The following is a 15,812-nucleotide window of genomic DNA, read 5'->3' on the forward strand; positions in this document are numbered from 1 at the left end:
CAGGCTTAGGCCGGGAAGCGGGGTTACCATGGTTACCAACACCTCCATTTAGATGTGGCCTGGTTACCCGGGCGACTTGCGATATGGAGCAGGCTGTCATTGGAGTGCCCTTGAGTGCTCTACATCTCCCAGCCCAGCTTGATCTCCCTCACTCCTGCTCTCCAGAACACCAGACCGGGTCCCCCAGCCCGGGAGATCAGCTCACACACCACGACGGACCCACGACCAAGGCAGCAAATACTGCCGTGTTAAACCTCGGCCCCCACAAAGAGTCTGGGGTAAAAATAGCAGTGATAGAATTCGGCCTAATTCACAGTTCATCGCCGGCAAACCAGCGTTTTATTTACCATTGCTGTTGTTTCAGTTCACACAAGTCAATGACAGTGTACAAATTTTTCAAGTCCAATCAAAAGTGCCCTCAAAATGCTCCAATATAACCTCTACAGAAAGGCAGAAGAGAAAACTAAGTCCATGCTCTCACTGAGTGGTCTTAATAATCCAACAAAATAGCAATCTGCATAGCAAAAGGAAAAGGGAAGATAATCCAAATGGCTTGATGACATGGGTTCAGGAGCCACACACAGCCCTGGGTTAATCCAGAGGTTAGAAGTAGGCTGTGATTCAAGGCAATTCAATACGACTCAGTACATAACACAAAGTTCAAGGCAAATCCAAATTATCATTTGGAAGGGGAGGTTCTGGCATGATCACAGAATGTTCCAGAAACACTTCCTACTTAATGCTTGAATTTCCCTCCTATTCAGCTTTTAGGCCGGCCCCTGTCCAATACACTCGGTCATCGCATGTGACCTCTTCAGGTTATAACCAACAAAGTGCAACATCCATCAACACCATAAGGTTTGCCTTGCTTTTGCAGTGATTCAGTCTGAACATTTGTTATTGTGGTAACCAGGTTTAGTATAGAAGGGCTTCTTCTGCGATCCATCCATTTAGCTGGACGACTTTTGATACAATATTAAAGGATGTGTCTGATTGATGCCCCCGTCTTTCACGATGTGGCACGACCCTTATTGGGGTAACACTTAATCCCAGGTCCATCTGCCACCGGGCCAGCAGCGGCCAACAGAGGCACCGCCTCACGTCTCCCCAACATCCATTTAAGTCCGCTTCTCTTCTTCCATGCAATTATTCTTGTTCCATCTAGGGATGCACCGAATATACGGCCACCGAAAATGTTCGGCCGAAAATGGCCCAAAACATAATTTTCGGTTTCGGCCGAAGGAGTAAAAAGGCCGAAAAAAATACACCGAACATGAAAAAAAATGTTTTACTAATTTATTTAAAGGTACCTTGTTCTTAAATTCTTGCTATAAGGTCTGCTGGAATGTCAGAAAACGTTCAGTATTCAATAAATATTTTGTATCAAATTTGTAATTGATTTTTTTTTATTGAAAAGCAAGACAAAAAAGTTTATAAAGGACATTTAATTGTTTGATTTATGCAATGCTGAAAAATTAAAGCAAAATGAATGAAAAACAGCAAAAGCCACATTCGGTATTCGTTTTCGATTTCGGCCAAGAATTTTTCCATTTCGGTGCATCCCTAGTTCAATCTCTCCGAGGCCACAGACCGGCCGTCTGTTCTGCTGCTGCACGCCTGCTGGCATTTTATTCTTCCTGCATAACACATTTATAAACTTCTTTTTGATTAACACTAGCGCTATATCTGTCATTTATACGTGCTTTCTGTTTGAGATCCATGGCTGTCGATACAATAGGGGGGAGTCGCAGCACTCTGCCGCGCCGCTCTCTCCAGGGGAACACCCCCGCCATTTGTAATTCTCTAAGAGCTCTGGGGTCAGCGCCGCCGCTCACCCCGCGGCGCGGGCTTACGCAACCAGGAGCGCTCTGTGGAGCCGGCCTCTCCTCCCCCAGCACTTTGATTCAGGGCAGATTAAATGGGCTCACACCGACCTCCGGAGACCAGGGCTGTTTCTCCAGCTGAGGAGGCGTCCTGTGACCTCCGACACCTAGAGGGCTGACGCTCTGAAGTGGCTACTTTATGAAAGTGTCTCACGAAGAGGGACCGCCTCACGTATGGTCGGGCGTACGTGTGTTTGCTGGCACGTCAAAGTCACAAAAGCAAGCTGTCGGCCGAATTATTGGTCTTGAAGCGATTCAGTAAAATAACCAGGTGACTAACCCTAACCGTAGATTGACAAATGAAGGAGGTGACGAGGACCGTTTTCGTTGGTCCTTGTGTCCTCGGTCGATATCCCCCATCGACTGAAGAACCTAAATACGGACCAATCTAGGTACCTAGTGAGGATGCTTCCTATGCTTCCTAAGGGGACAGTCCTAGGCAGCCATCTCACCTGCCATTGGCCACCTATTTAGGAAGCCTCCCCTTGATTGAGCTGCATGCCCCTGGTGGGGAGTTTGTAAAGCATGGCCTCATTTAAACCCAGAGATCAGAAAAGAGACGGCAGACCTCAATGGATGGACAATGACTGAGACATGTGTTGACTTTAATCTGGATTACAGAGACCAATATATCTACACACACAATGGTTCAGCACACACTACCCGCACACACACACGCACACACAATCACTGATGTGTCCCTAGTCCTTAATTTATCTCCCTCTCTTTTTCCCTTATACTCTCTCCCTCTGTCTCTCTTACTTTCTCCTTTCTTTCTCTCTCTATATCTCTCTCCATAGTAACTGTTCATAATGTATCTCTCTCTCTCTCCCTGGAGATTATTTTTTTCTCTTTTTGTAAATTGTATTTAAATATATAACAAATAAATAACACAATAATATAAGTAGTGGTACAAAATCCAAAAGTCAAAGACAATAATGCAGTGACGATACAACAGTAATACAACGACGATGAAACCAGTCGTAGTACATCATGAAGGGTAGTTATAAGGAGTTCCCTGGTTGTCCCTGAGCATATGACAGATGAGGACGTATCTTGCTGCAAACAAGCAGCATTTTATCTTTACCCCCATAGAATATACTTCATTTACTCACTGTCTGATAGGGATTCCAATTGGGACTTTTGTTGATTGAATTTAGGAAGTCAATATTTTCTTGTGTCTTGGTATTTTTGGACGGTGCAGCAGAAAGAGGGTTTAGGTTTCCACTTACTTCTGCGGGCAGTGTGTGTACAGCCTCTTTCTCTCTTTGTCTCTAGTTCTTAATGTCTCTCTCACCCTGTTCCGTAATGTCTCTCTCTCTCTCGCTCTCTCTCTGTTCCATAATGTCTCTCTCTCTCTCTCTCCTTCTCTCTCTCTCCCTGTTCCATAATGTCTCTCTCTCTCTCTCCTTCTCTCTCTCTCTCTCCCTGTTCCATAATGTCTCTCTCTCTCTCTCTCTCTCTCTCTCTCTCTCCTCTCTCTCTCTCTCTCTCTCTCTTCCCTTCTCCTTCTCTCTCTCTCTCTCTCTCTCCCTGTTCCATAATGTCTCTCTCTCTCTCTCTCTCTCTCTCTCTCTCTCTCTCTCTTTCTCTCTCTCCCCCTCCCTGGTTCCTTATGTCTCTCTCTCTCTCTCTCTATCTCTCTCTCTCTCTCCTCTCTCTCTCTCTCTCTCCTCTCTCTCTCTCTCTCTCTCTCTCTCTCTCTCCCCTCCCCCTCCCTCCCTCCCTCCCTCACTGGTTCCTTATGTCTCTCTCTCTCTCCACAGTAACTGTCCCTGCTCCCTGGCCTCCGCCCTGGCCCGGTCCACGGCCGACAGCGTCCTTCAGAACTACCTCACCACCCTGACCTACGTCAAGCCTGTGGAGGAGGAACTTGACGAGGACGCCCCCCCACCCCCGCCCTACCTGCCACGTGAGCTCCTTGCTTTGTGTGTGTTTGTGTGTGTGAGTGTGTGTGTGTATGTGTGTGTGTTTGTGTGCCGTGCTTGGGACTAAGATAGAGACGTCTTGTCTCTTTTACATGAATCAGTGTTTTTTTTATGGTAGAAAGAATCAGTTGATGTTTACTGGGGTTAACAATGAGATCGAGAGGCAAGAAGATGGAGAGAGAGAGGAGAATGGAGAGAGAGAGAGAGAGAGAGAGAGGAGAATGGAGAGAGAGAGAGAGAGAGAGGAGAATGGAGAGAGAGAGAGAGAGAGAGAGAGAGAGGAGAATGGAGAGAGAGAGAGAGAGAGAGGAGAATGGAGAGAGAGAGAGAGGGAGAGAGAGAGATAGAGAGAGAGAGAGAGAGAGAGAGAGAGAGAGAGAGAGAGAGAGAGAGAGAGAGAGAGAGAGAGAGAGAGAGAGAGAGGAGAATGGAGAGAGAGAGAGAAAGAGAAAGAGTGAGCGAATGAATGAAAAAGAGAGACAGAAATTAATGTATACTTGTATCAGCATACATTATGTAGAGGCTAGGCTAGTTTCAAATATAGCCATTAAATCAAATAATAACAAGACTCTACAATTAAACAGAATTTCATGGAATGATTCACTGTTTCATGAGTTCTCTGGTCACTAGTATGATTCATGAGAAAGGGAATGACCCTGGCCATTATTGAATGCCCCACGCCCCCCGTCCCCCCCCTTTCTGTGGGTGTGTTTGTGGACGCGTGTGAAATTGTTGTCATACTTTGTTGAACGTCAGTGTTGTCAACTACCTTCATACTAACAGCACTGCCCAAATTTTCTTCATGTTCCATTAAATCCCTCCTCTGTGAAAACACCCACGGTCAATATTGTCTGCTAACAAAGACAATGTTTTTCTGTGTGCAATAATTGTCCTTAAAACTGGTGTTTAAATCTGTCTACTGGAGAGGCGGGCCGTTAGGAACGTGCTCACCGGCTGCCAGAGACGATGTTTGGATATCATGGCAGAATTTGAGGCGAGAAACCAACCTTGACCAACCTGAAGGAGTTTCAATGAATGCTGTTAGAATAAAGTGCAGGAGGGGGTTTGATCTAAGCCGGCAATTATCTCCTGTGTGGGCGACTGCGTTCTGCATTGTGGGCTGGTTATTCTGTTTATTCTTCCTCATTGAGTTCAATATCAGCTTTGTATCAACTGTCAATAACAGGAAGCGTACATTTGGCAAATTGCGGAGGCTAGAATAAAAAAGGACACTAGATCACGGACGCGTTGAGCACGTCAGCTGGGTCTGACTGGCTGGAGAGCAGTGTGAGCGTGCGCGTGTTTAATCTTGCATGCGTATGTGTGTGCTTGTGTGAGAGAGAGAGCGTGGGAGCGAGACAGAGATCATGCACAGATGGTGCTTGAAGCACACCAGTATTGTGCCGTGCTATTGGTTGAATTCCACGCGTCCTTCATGTGTGCTGCTGATGATCACGCGTTCCTCATGAGGACGATGGGATGTCTTCATTTCGTACACAGGCCGTTGGGCCGTGTCGTCTACACAACGCCGTAGCCGTGGTTTTGTGTGTGCACGTTGACAGGCCATGTTGTCAACGTGTGTGTGTGTGTGTGTGTGTGTGTGTGTGTGTGTGTGTGTGTGTGTGTGTGTGTGTGTGTGTGTGTGTGTGTGTGTGTGTGTGTGTGTGTGTGTGTGTACAGCATGTCTCTATACGGGCACATTGGAGTACGTGTGTGTGTGTCTGTGTCTGTATCTGTGTGTGTGTGTGTGTGTGTGTGTGTGTGTGCGTGTTTTTGTGTTTGCACGTTGACAGGTCATGTTGTCAACGTGTGTGTGTGTGTGTGTGTTTTGTGTGTGTGTGTCTGTGTCTATGGGCATGTCTGTATACGGGCACAACAGAGTACGTGTGTGTGTGTGTGTGTGTTAGGGCTGGACGATTAATCGAATCACGTTTGAATAATCGTGATTTCCATATTGACCAAAATAATCGTGATTATGATTTTCCCCATAATCAAGCAGCCCTAGTGTGTGTGTGTGTGCGTGTGGGCACGTTGGTGTGCGTGTACATAGGTGCGCATGCATCGTGTGTCGGCTTTTCTGCGTGTGTATATATGTACCTATGGTGTCCTGAGCACCATAATGATGATGTTTGTGCCGTGTGCGTCCCAGAGGTGGACTCGGTGCAGCTGGCGCGGCTGGTGTTCAACAGGCTGTTTGAGGTGTGCGACGCGTGGATGAAGGACTTCCCGTACCGCCGCCGCCCCTCGCCCTACTACGAGACCTCCATCCACGCAATCAAGAACATGCGGCGCAAGATGGAGGACAAGCATGTCATCATCCCCGACTTCAACACCCTCTTCAACATCCAGGTCTGCTGGAACAACACACACACACACACACAGATGACAGACACACAAATCATTGTCTCGTTTTATTCAACACAAACAGCAACTTGCATTGCTGTTTGTGTTGAACAAAATGATACAAGGATATGCCTGTTGGACAGTTATCTAGACCAGTGTTCACACTCTTTTAATGTTTATTTAAGTCTCAGCTGACTCTTCTTGTGTTCCGCTTTTAAATTGTATTATTTTGTATGATTGCATTGTTGAAGGGAGCCTTAGACTGAGGCATTTCATTGCTGCTGCTTTAATTGTTGTGATTATGACACGTAAACCATCTTGAAAAAAAAGCTACATCCTTTGTTTAAAAATAATGCATTTTAAAATTAGGCATTAAAATTGACTACCGGTCCTCCAATTTTTTTTATGAATGTGCCGGCCCTTGGAACCAAAAAGGTTGGGAACCCCTGATCTAGACCGTTGTGGGAAAGCCCGGAGCTGGGATGTGGAGAAGGAAGAACGGGATGAAGCTCACGTAATTCCAATGAGCGACCAATCAATATGGCCACCGTCTGTGAAAACACGTCTCAAATGCCTTTGAATTGTTGATGTGACACAAAAACAATGGTGTTCTTGTTGATTATATGCTTTAACTATATTTTAACTCGCTTCACCTCACGGTAATGAAAACGAAAATCTGTTCCCTCTAATGAGTCAGTGAGTTTGAGACATTGTGCTGTGTCTTATAGCAGGTCTAGAACCATATCTTTAGTGCTGGGAGCTTCCCATTAGGCTGTCTCCTCCTTCGGTGGGGGACATGATGACAAACAGAGCTCAGAATGGCTCATTTGTTTAAGGCGATCGAGGGTATTCCCCGATGCATTTCATTATCAGAAGAATGCAAATGGAATCCGAAGGCATCCATTGATCTATGAGGCCAGTCGGACGGAGGTTCATTAAAGATGGCTAGGAGTTTATTTGATTTTTTTTACATTACTGACCACCCTCCCCCTCCCCTCCCCTCTTCCTCCCACCCTCCCCTCCCCCCTCCCCCTCCCCCCTCCTCCCCTCCTCCCCTCCTCTCTTCCCCCTCCCCTCCTCTCTTCCTCCCACCCTCGCCTCCCCTCCCCTCCTCTCTCCTCCCACCCTCCCCTCCTCTCTTCCCCCTCCCCTCTCCTCCCACCCTCCCCCCCCCCCCAGGACCAGGAGGAGCAGGCCTTCTTCGCGGTGTTCGACGGCCACGGCGGCCTCGACGCAGCGATCTACGCGGCCAACCACCTGCACGTCAACCTGGTGCGCCACGAGTTCTTCAGGCAGGACCCCGTGGAGGCCCTGTTCCGGGCCTTCAGGACCACCGACGAGCGCTTCATCAAGAAGGCCAAGCGCGAGGTCAGACTTAGTGTTCTAATCCTTCTGAAATCCTTCTAGGTTCATATTCATCTGATACTCTGAAGAGTTATGCATCTGTTTGAGTGTTGTTCTCTATTGTGTTTTTTACACGGCGAACACTTTATTAAGACGACCTCCGGCTTGAACCGATGACACTAATTTGCATGCATTTCCCCACTGTCATCTTAGTCTGTTTAAGCTTAGTTACTCTTAATAAAGTAATTATCCTTTGGAACTTTGTATTATTCAATTATGTTTAAACAAAATAATTCGGTCCACCTTTTTGTCCATTGGAAAATAATATTGATTCGATACATGATTTGGTTGATTATTTTTTCCAAAGTGGCCTTCAATACCGGAAGTAAACGGCAAAATCTAACCTTTTCTGTCCGGGTCTTACAAAGTGTTGGTTTTTGTGTGAGTATAATATATCAAGTTGATTAAGTTGTAAGATCTTAAACAGGGTACATTTTATCTGCTACATCTGGCAGAACACACTCACCCAGTGAGTTTTCCATTGGCTTGAGCGTGCGAGTTGGTTTCTGGGAAACGTTCCATCCCCTCACCCCTCTGTTGAGGCCTCAGCGTGTGTGTCCGGGTGTGGCTGGTGATGCGGCCACTGATGGGGTCTCCCTCCTGACTCCGCCCACGTTTACTGCCTACCTAAGCAGGGAATGGGCTCAGGGAATGGGCGGGGCTTGTTTTTGGCAAGAGCTGGCGGGAGCAGGAGGGATAATGATTTTTGTCCGAAGTTGGCCGTGGGCATCAAGGAGAATGTAATACGAATAGAAGTAAATTAACTTTAAGTTATTTAAAAGTCATCTTGCGACCATAGGAATCCTGCTCCTGTCATAATAGCGAGGGGACTCGACGACGCAACCACCTCTTATAGAACCAAAGGTGTCTAAAGCATTGTTTTTTCTAAAAGCTTTATTGCCCCCCTCGGATCAAATGTATTGAATCCCCCTTAGAAGAGGTGCCCCTGTTCCCGGCGCGCAGCCTTGAGGGCGGTCTCTGAGTGGGGGCGACCCCAGCGGAGATCCCTCCCAGTGTTGCTGTTGACGCCTCGCTCCACCGTGGCTGTGGAGCTAGCGGAGGACCCGTGCTGACGCTGTGCCGCGGTGGCGTTGTTGTGTTGACAGAAGGTGCGCTGTGGCACCACGGGCGTGGTGACCTTCCTGCGGGGCCGGACCCTCTACGTGGCCTGGCTGGGCGACTCGCAGGTCATGCTGGTGAAGAAGGGACAGGCGGTGGAGCTGATGAAGCCTCACAAACCAGACCGCGAGGTAACAACACCCACATCCACCGGGGGTTTAGGGGGGGGGGGGTGTACAGGAAGTAGTACTAGGCTTCCTCTGCGCAGCAACATTAGTGTACAAGTAAACCGATTTTTGCAATGTAACAACCCGGGCATATATTTATGATCGCCATAGCAACCCTTTTGTCTGACGGTAGTCCTGTGTTTGGGGAAACTCCATGTCATGGAGGGGGTGCAGAACCCAACCGGCAGCCACTTGGTCTGCAAGTCCGTTTTTCTGAATGGGGTTTTAATCACGGTGGTCACAAAAGGCTTCACAGGCCACGGTATCTGACCCCCCCCCCCCCCCCCCTCCCTAACGCTGAGCCCTCTAAAGGGCTAGGGAGAACCCCTAATCATCAGGGAGGAATCAGCAGGAGAGCAGAAAGAGGGGTTTCTGGAGAGATGTTGTTGGTTCTGCGGCTTGGTCCCGGGTGAATAGCTATCTCAGAGTCATTAGCCACCGAGCCTTCAGCGGCCACTTGGTCCTGAGTGAGTAGTGATGCAAATGATGATAATATCATCGCTAAGTGTTGCTCCAGCCCGAGCTCAATAAGTCATCAGAGGCTATGGAGACTTTGGAGGAGGAAATAGGCTGGCGGTACCCACAGTTAAAAGGTGGAAGTCTGCATGCGCCATCGCACCGAAACGCAACGCACCTTCTCAATGTAGTTGCGATTATTTCCGTGCCTGAGGGCTTCAAGTAACCATATTTATAAAACTCCTCACATTCAGGAAAGGGCATTAATTAATATGCTCTACGTTTCCCTGTGATGACCTTTCTATCTCATGATAACCGTACGCACTGGTCTGCAGGACGAGAAGCTGAGGATAGAGGCTCTGGGCGGCTGTGTGATCTGGTTTGGAACATGGAGGGTGAACGGCAGCCTGTCTGTATCCAGAGCCATAGGTAAAGTACTTCTCTCTACTACTACTTCACCACCAACGTTTTGACATTTGGGAGGTGACACCACACACCCTCAGATCCCACGTGCATTCCTTAAAAGTACTGCCGCTTTAACAGTCTAGACGATTGTCTCGATGTACCAATGAGGGTCTTTTCATGGCCCGGAGCCAGGCCCATGCTCACATCATGTCTACCAAGTGCTACGGCAGGCGGCCTGATTCACAGTCTGTGACCCATAGGTGACGCAGAGCACAAGCCGTACATCTGCGGCGACCCCGACCACAGTGTCTTCCCCCTCGACGGCTCAGAGGACTACCTCATCCTGGCCTGTGACGGCTTCTGGGACACGGTGAGCCCGGACGAGGCGGTGAGGGTGGTGAGCGACCACCTCCAGGAGAACACCGGCGACACCAGCATGGTGGCCCACAAGCTGGTGGCCTCGGCCCGCGACGCCGGCTCCAGCGACAACATCACCGTCATCGTGGTGTTCTTGCGGGACCCCCGGAACCCCCCGGCCAGCAGCACCGAGGAGGAAGAGGAGGAGGCGGCGGCGCCGGCGGCTGAGGAAGGGCTGGAGGAGGAGGAGGCGGCGGCGGCGGCGGCGGCAGCGGCGGCGGCGGAGGTGGAGGAGGAGGAAGAGGACGAGGAGCAGGAAGAGGGGGATTCGGTGAGGGGCGAGCGGGGCGGCGGCCAGGGAGGGAGCAACGCGGACGTCGGGGGGAAAGGCCGCGGCGGCTGGCCCCTGCAGCAGTGCTCTGCGCCCGCGGACCTGGGATACGAGGACCGCATGGACTCCTTCACGGACAGAACCAGCCTCAGCCTGCTGGGCCCGGCGGGCCCGGGGTGGACCTCCGTACCCCCCGTCTCGGACGGACAGCCCCCGGCCGGCCTCGTCTTCGCATCGGAGGCGTGCTTCTCTCACGGGCGGGAGGAGCGCCCCCCGGGGCCGAGGGCACGGCCCGGACCCCGGCCCTGCGTCCCCGCCTGCCAGGAGCCCATCTCCCCGGCCTCGTTGAACCCGCTGCCCTGCCGCCGGGCGGGGCCGCTGGGCCAGCCCAGGAGGCAGACCCGGAGGCGGCTGGGCGGCGGGCCCCGGAGGGGCGTCAGGGGCGCGGGCCGAGCCCAGCGGGAGCTGTCAGACCTGCAGCGATCCTGCCGCAGTCTGCTCTCTCCCGACCGCTGCCCCGACCAGAGGCCCGGGGTGGCCCTGCCTCACTTACATGACGCCCCCATCTGAAGAGGCGCTGCACCCACAGCCCAAGAACCCCCCCCCCCCCCCCCCCCCCCCCCCCCCCCCGCTACGTCCAGCTCCCCCCGGCCCACTTACTCACGAAAGCTTTCACCCAGACCCCCTATGCTTCTAACGCCCTTCAAACATCTCTTTGATTGTCAGTGGCCCGTCGTGGCACGTGCTGCTGTTTTTGTGAATATTGGACCCCTGTCCCCGAGGGTCGGACTCTTGCACCATACAAAAAAAATCCCAAATTGTAAGCTTTCTTATCATCGAAAAAAAAACAAAATATGCTCAGCTCATTGTTGTTATTGACGCTGCATAAGGAAAAACCTTCCCTCTTCATGGAAAGCGCTGATCACTGGCCAGGGCCACAGCCAGAGCCACTGGTTGTTCCTGTACCCAGGATGGGCGGGCTCTCCACGTGGCTCCACACAGAAGAGGAACGCTGCCATGATGCCCCCACTCTATGTCCATAGATAAAAGCGCTTTACACAGGATTATAAGATTAGCTGTCACTTATCTAAAGAAAGGCTAGATGTAGTGATATGTAATCCAGATAGGGTAGGGCTGTACAATAGCATGATAGCGGAGTTAGAGAAGGGGAATATCATTTTAAAGAAATTATCTATTTATAGTGTTTGTTAGACCACGTAGTGACTCATGAGTAGACTAGTTGATCAATCACGCCTACTGTGTTAAGCTTTTTGTTTAGAGACAGCCTATCAGGCAAGAGTACTTTACAATTGTCTTGATATGGGTCAAAGTGCCCTGTAAAAGTTGTGTTACCGTTTATTCACTGGGCCACGAGAGTTCAGACAACGCTGCGGAGCTGTGCCTTTAGACATGTGACTGAAACATAACGCTGGGTTTCTTTACGGAAATAAAGTGGACGTTCCAACTCGACGAGTGCACAAACAACCAAGATGTGTTTTACTATTCAGGACAAGCTAACACTCTGTCAATACAATTCCTATAGTGTGAAATGTTAAAGAAAAGCCATAATCTTCTCTACAGCAGCTCATAGCACTGATTTTAATCCCAAAAATTTCCACCAAGACACTATCCTCAAGGATTTACACAGGGAAGTATTGCCCGCTAGCATGTAAGCCCGCTAGCATGTTAGCCCGCTAGCACGTAAGCACGCTAGCATGTTAGCCCGTAAGCGACGAGCAGGCTCCGTCAACAGTCTCTGCCTCCACTCTCTTGGCCCAGACGAAGGTTGGTGTTTACACACCTAGCAGGATGGTCAATATCGATTTTGGAAACAGACTACTGATCCCATCTGACCACAGGGGTTCTCGTGCCGTCCCTGACAAACTACCGCACTGTGCCATCACTTCCTTTTGTACGCTATCGTCATTTTATCTAACATGTTTATAATTCAAAGTTGTTCCTCTATGGGATGTATGTGGCAGGTTTTAACCGTGTGAGGTCATTCCAAAATGACCTCACACAGAGAGCCCCGATATGGTGTGTCCACCGCTCAAGTCCTCTCTCAGCTGGGAGGCTGGAGCCATTCCTGGGAGAGGGCTGGAGGCCTGATGAGTCTTATGGCCCTCACAACGAGGGGAGCCCACTGGAACAGTTTCAATCTGTATTTAGCAAATCAACAAGTAAAATATCAACTTCAGATTCAAGAGAATGTAGTCCAGTTACAGACGCAGAAACATAACTCTTAATTTGCGAGCCCGGGGACAACCAGGTTGTTTTAAAGGGATTCTCTTTTGAAAGGTCAATGTCAGTTTGCCATTCTTCAAGATTATGACTTTCTCTCTGTATTGTCAAACAGCTGGATCCATATTTAGATTTATCACAAGTATAATTATCAGATTTACCGAATTACTGTATATTAGCCAATGCCCGAAATACAGTCATGTTAACATTAATCTAAACGGCCAAATAGACAGCAGGCTTCCTTCAGCTGTAATAGTTTATAAGAAGTGTGCAAAGATAACTGATATTGATTGGTTCTCTCCATGGTGGGTCTCAGTCCAGAGACGTGTTCGGAACGGACGTGTCAAAGCACGACTTCAGAACACTCGGACATCGCTCCAGGGATTGAAATCATTGAACAATTTACACGTTTGGGGTATAATGGATCCTAGATTGGGGTTGTTCCCTTTCAAACTCTGATTAAATATTTATTGTATATTTATTTTACATGCATATCATCGTTAGGAAGTAGAGAATAGCGGTTAGCATTGGAATGAATGGTAATGAAGTGTTGAGAATTAAATATTTGCTAGAATGTAAGAGACCTCACAAATCCTCTTTCTGGGAGCTCAGGTTTCTCTCAGGGGTGAACAGCCCCCCCTTCCTCCCCCATTACACTGATATTAGGGTATATTATTTAATCTCCTAAATCACACATAATTTGGATAGGGGCGCAACTTCATGACAATATTTCTTGAATATGAATTGGGATTGCGACACATGACTTTACCTGGTAGATAACGGAACGCCTGACGTCTGGAAGAGTTTAGTCTAAGACGAAAACTCAATGGATACAATCTGGGCCGACTGATCCTATTATCATCCATGAAAGGTTAAAGATTAAAAAATAAAAAACCTCCACGAGTTTACCCTTAAAGAGTATTTCAGGCGAAAATTTAATGCAGGGCCTTTTTCGTCATGAAGAACCATAAAATGTGTGTGTGGAGTACCCTCCAGACACTTTATTTATTTTTTTAAGTCTGCCTTACTGGTAGGTCCATGTTTCCAGGAAGTCCACACAAGTCGCATACCGGCTACCATAAATTATATAATAGAGGCGTCCAAACATTTTATTTGACAATCTCCCCTCTTGATACTTGGCTGTTCTAAAAACTTTTGCGCCTCTATTTATTATTTACGGTAGCCGGTAATCGACTTGTGTGGACTTCCTGGAAACATGGACCTACCGGTAAGGCACAGACTAGGAAAACTGTCTTTTTTAATAGACTCCCGGTACGCTAACTAAGTTTTGGATGCTTCGATTTATGTGTGGGGACCCTAGTCATACTACTGCAGAGGTTTGGTGCTATTTTGAGCAATATTAGTGGTTAAAAAATGTCGATTTGGAAGAGTTCACACTGCCCCTAGCCAATAACATGGAAGCCATTTGGGCTGTTGCTCCGGGCATTCCCGGGCAAGCTTTATACTCGATTATCAATGAAAAAAAGTGTCTGGAAGGCTTATTTCATGGGTCGTCATGCCGAAAAAGACCCTGGGTTAAATTTTCGCCTGAATTACACGTTAAGGTTACATTTAAGTCAATGATTAAACAAAAGGGTTACCAACCATTAGTATAAACACATGACAGGTCCCGGCCCCACCACATTCATAGCCCTTAACACTACCCCAGGATGGGTTTTACAAAAGCCTCCAACCAACTCAAGGGAAGTGCAATGAATTCACGGTACTCTGAAGACCTTTGTGTGTGTGCGCAGTTTAAGAGCAGATGACATTTACAGACTAAGCTGAATCCAGGCTATGTGTACATTGTTATTCCTGTTCTATTCTCTATGGGTCTTCTTATAATTAGTTCTACTCTAATCACTTGTGTGCATTCCTCATGAGTGGCCCCACATCTTGTTTGCATGTGGCAGACACTGTCAGACACACCACAGCGGCGGGACGTATGTGGGTGGGGATGTCAGTGCTCACAGAATCACAAAATAAACACACCCTTCCCGACGGAAGGGATTAATGTTGAAACTTACTCTATGTATATTGTGTACATACACTGTGGAGCTCCAAGGCCAAACTGTCACTGTGTAAGCAATAATGATAATACAAATATATCAAGTCGTCAACAAAACCATTGAAATCACAATCTCCCAAGGTGAAACGTGCATCCAATACTGGAAATGTAACCAAACCCCCCCCCAAGACAAACTGTAAGGACAGAACCTTTTCATGGGGAAACTGGTTATTTGCTGTTTCTGGCAACTAATAATCTTTGTTCCACCAGAGATGGGGGTGTCCTTGAGGTTTAGGATGTAGGCACTCTTTAAGAGCCAACCACTCTTTACGACGATCAACACAGTAGTCATCCCTGATAATTCACATCCAGGGCCTTTCGTGACTCTGCACTGTGTGTCTCTGTACACAAAAATATCTTGTTTTTTTTCTTTTTTTCTTCTGTAAGCAATAATGAATCTTTTGGAAACTTTGTGTGGAAAAGGCTCCTCACAGGGTTTGTCTTCACTGATGGCTCTCTATCTCGTCAATTTTGTGTTCGACCCCTGCCAACCTCAGAACCCTTAATCGTGCGGCTCCAACACAGAAGCAGTCAGTGTGATAATTATAATAATTATTATAATCGATGGCTGCACGGTGGACCCTCATCTTTCCTCACACCAACCCCTGGTTATACTTTCTATTTTGCAGTTTGGAGGGAGGGCGGCCAATAGCTTGCTTGTTATATCTGCATATATTTAAAAGCAAACTACCTCAGGTCATCTACTGAGACGGGGTTTTTCCCTTTAAATCTATGCAGGCATTGAAGGTGTTGGAGACTGTCTGCGCAAGGCCATAGGACAAAGCCATTAGTAGACTCACACACACACACACACAGTCATACTCTGAAGACAAACCCATGATTGGCTCTTCCTCTAAAATGTGAGCTAAGTAAACAAAACAAAAAAAGGTACAAATATAAACTTTTAGTAACTGTATAGTCATTGTATGGTCATGTAGTATATACATGTGTATCTTTAAATGGTGACTTATCATGTACATAAAGATTAGCGCAACTCTTTCGGCTAATGCCTCTTTACTCCACAGCCGCTACATGGATGTTACCCAAGAGGAACCTTATTCAATCTCAAAAGTCCACTTCTACCATCAACCAAGTTGTTTTAAAAGGGGA

General features: G+C 48.0%; 1 protein-coding gene across 1 annotated transcript in view; it reads left to right on the top strand.

Annotated features, from left to right (window-relative positions):
- The window catches only part of ppm1e (protein phosphatase, Mg2+/Mn2+ dependent, 1E), a 31,982-nt gene extending 21,019 nt beyond the window's left edge, over window positions 1-10,963 (top strand). Inside the window, exons 2-8 of the mRNA XM_056594750.1 lie at window positions 3,650-3,795; window positions 5,961-6,160; window positions 7,334-7,522; window positions 8,665-8,808; window positions 9,636-9,729; window positions 9,966-10,312; window positions 10,361-10,963. Coding sequence (XP_056450725.1) covers window positions 3,650-3,795; window positions 5,961-6,160; window positions 7,334-7,522; window positions 8,665-8,808; window positions 9,636-9,729; window positions 9,966-10,312; window positions 10,361-10,963 — 1,723 coding nt within the window. The remainder of the gene's footprint in view (window positions 1-3,649; window positions 3,796-5,960; window positions 6,161-7,333; window positions 7,523-8,664; window positions 8,809-9,635; window positions 9,730-9,965; window positions 10,313-10,360) is intronic.
- The last annotated feature ends 4,849 nt before the right edge of the window (window positions 10,964-15,812 follow it).

Source organism: Gadus chalcogrammus, chromosome 7 (assembly GCF_026213295.1).
Source record: "Gadus chalcogrammus isolate NIFS_2021 chromosome 7, NIFS_Gcha_1.0, whole genome shotgun sequence".
NCBI lineage: Eukaryota > Metazoa > Chordata > Actinopteri > Gadiformes > Gadidae > Gadus > Gadus chalcogrammus.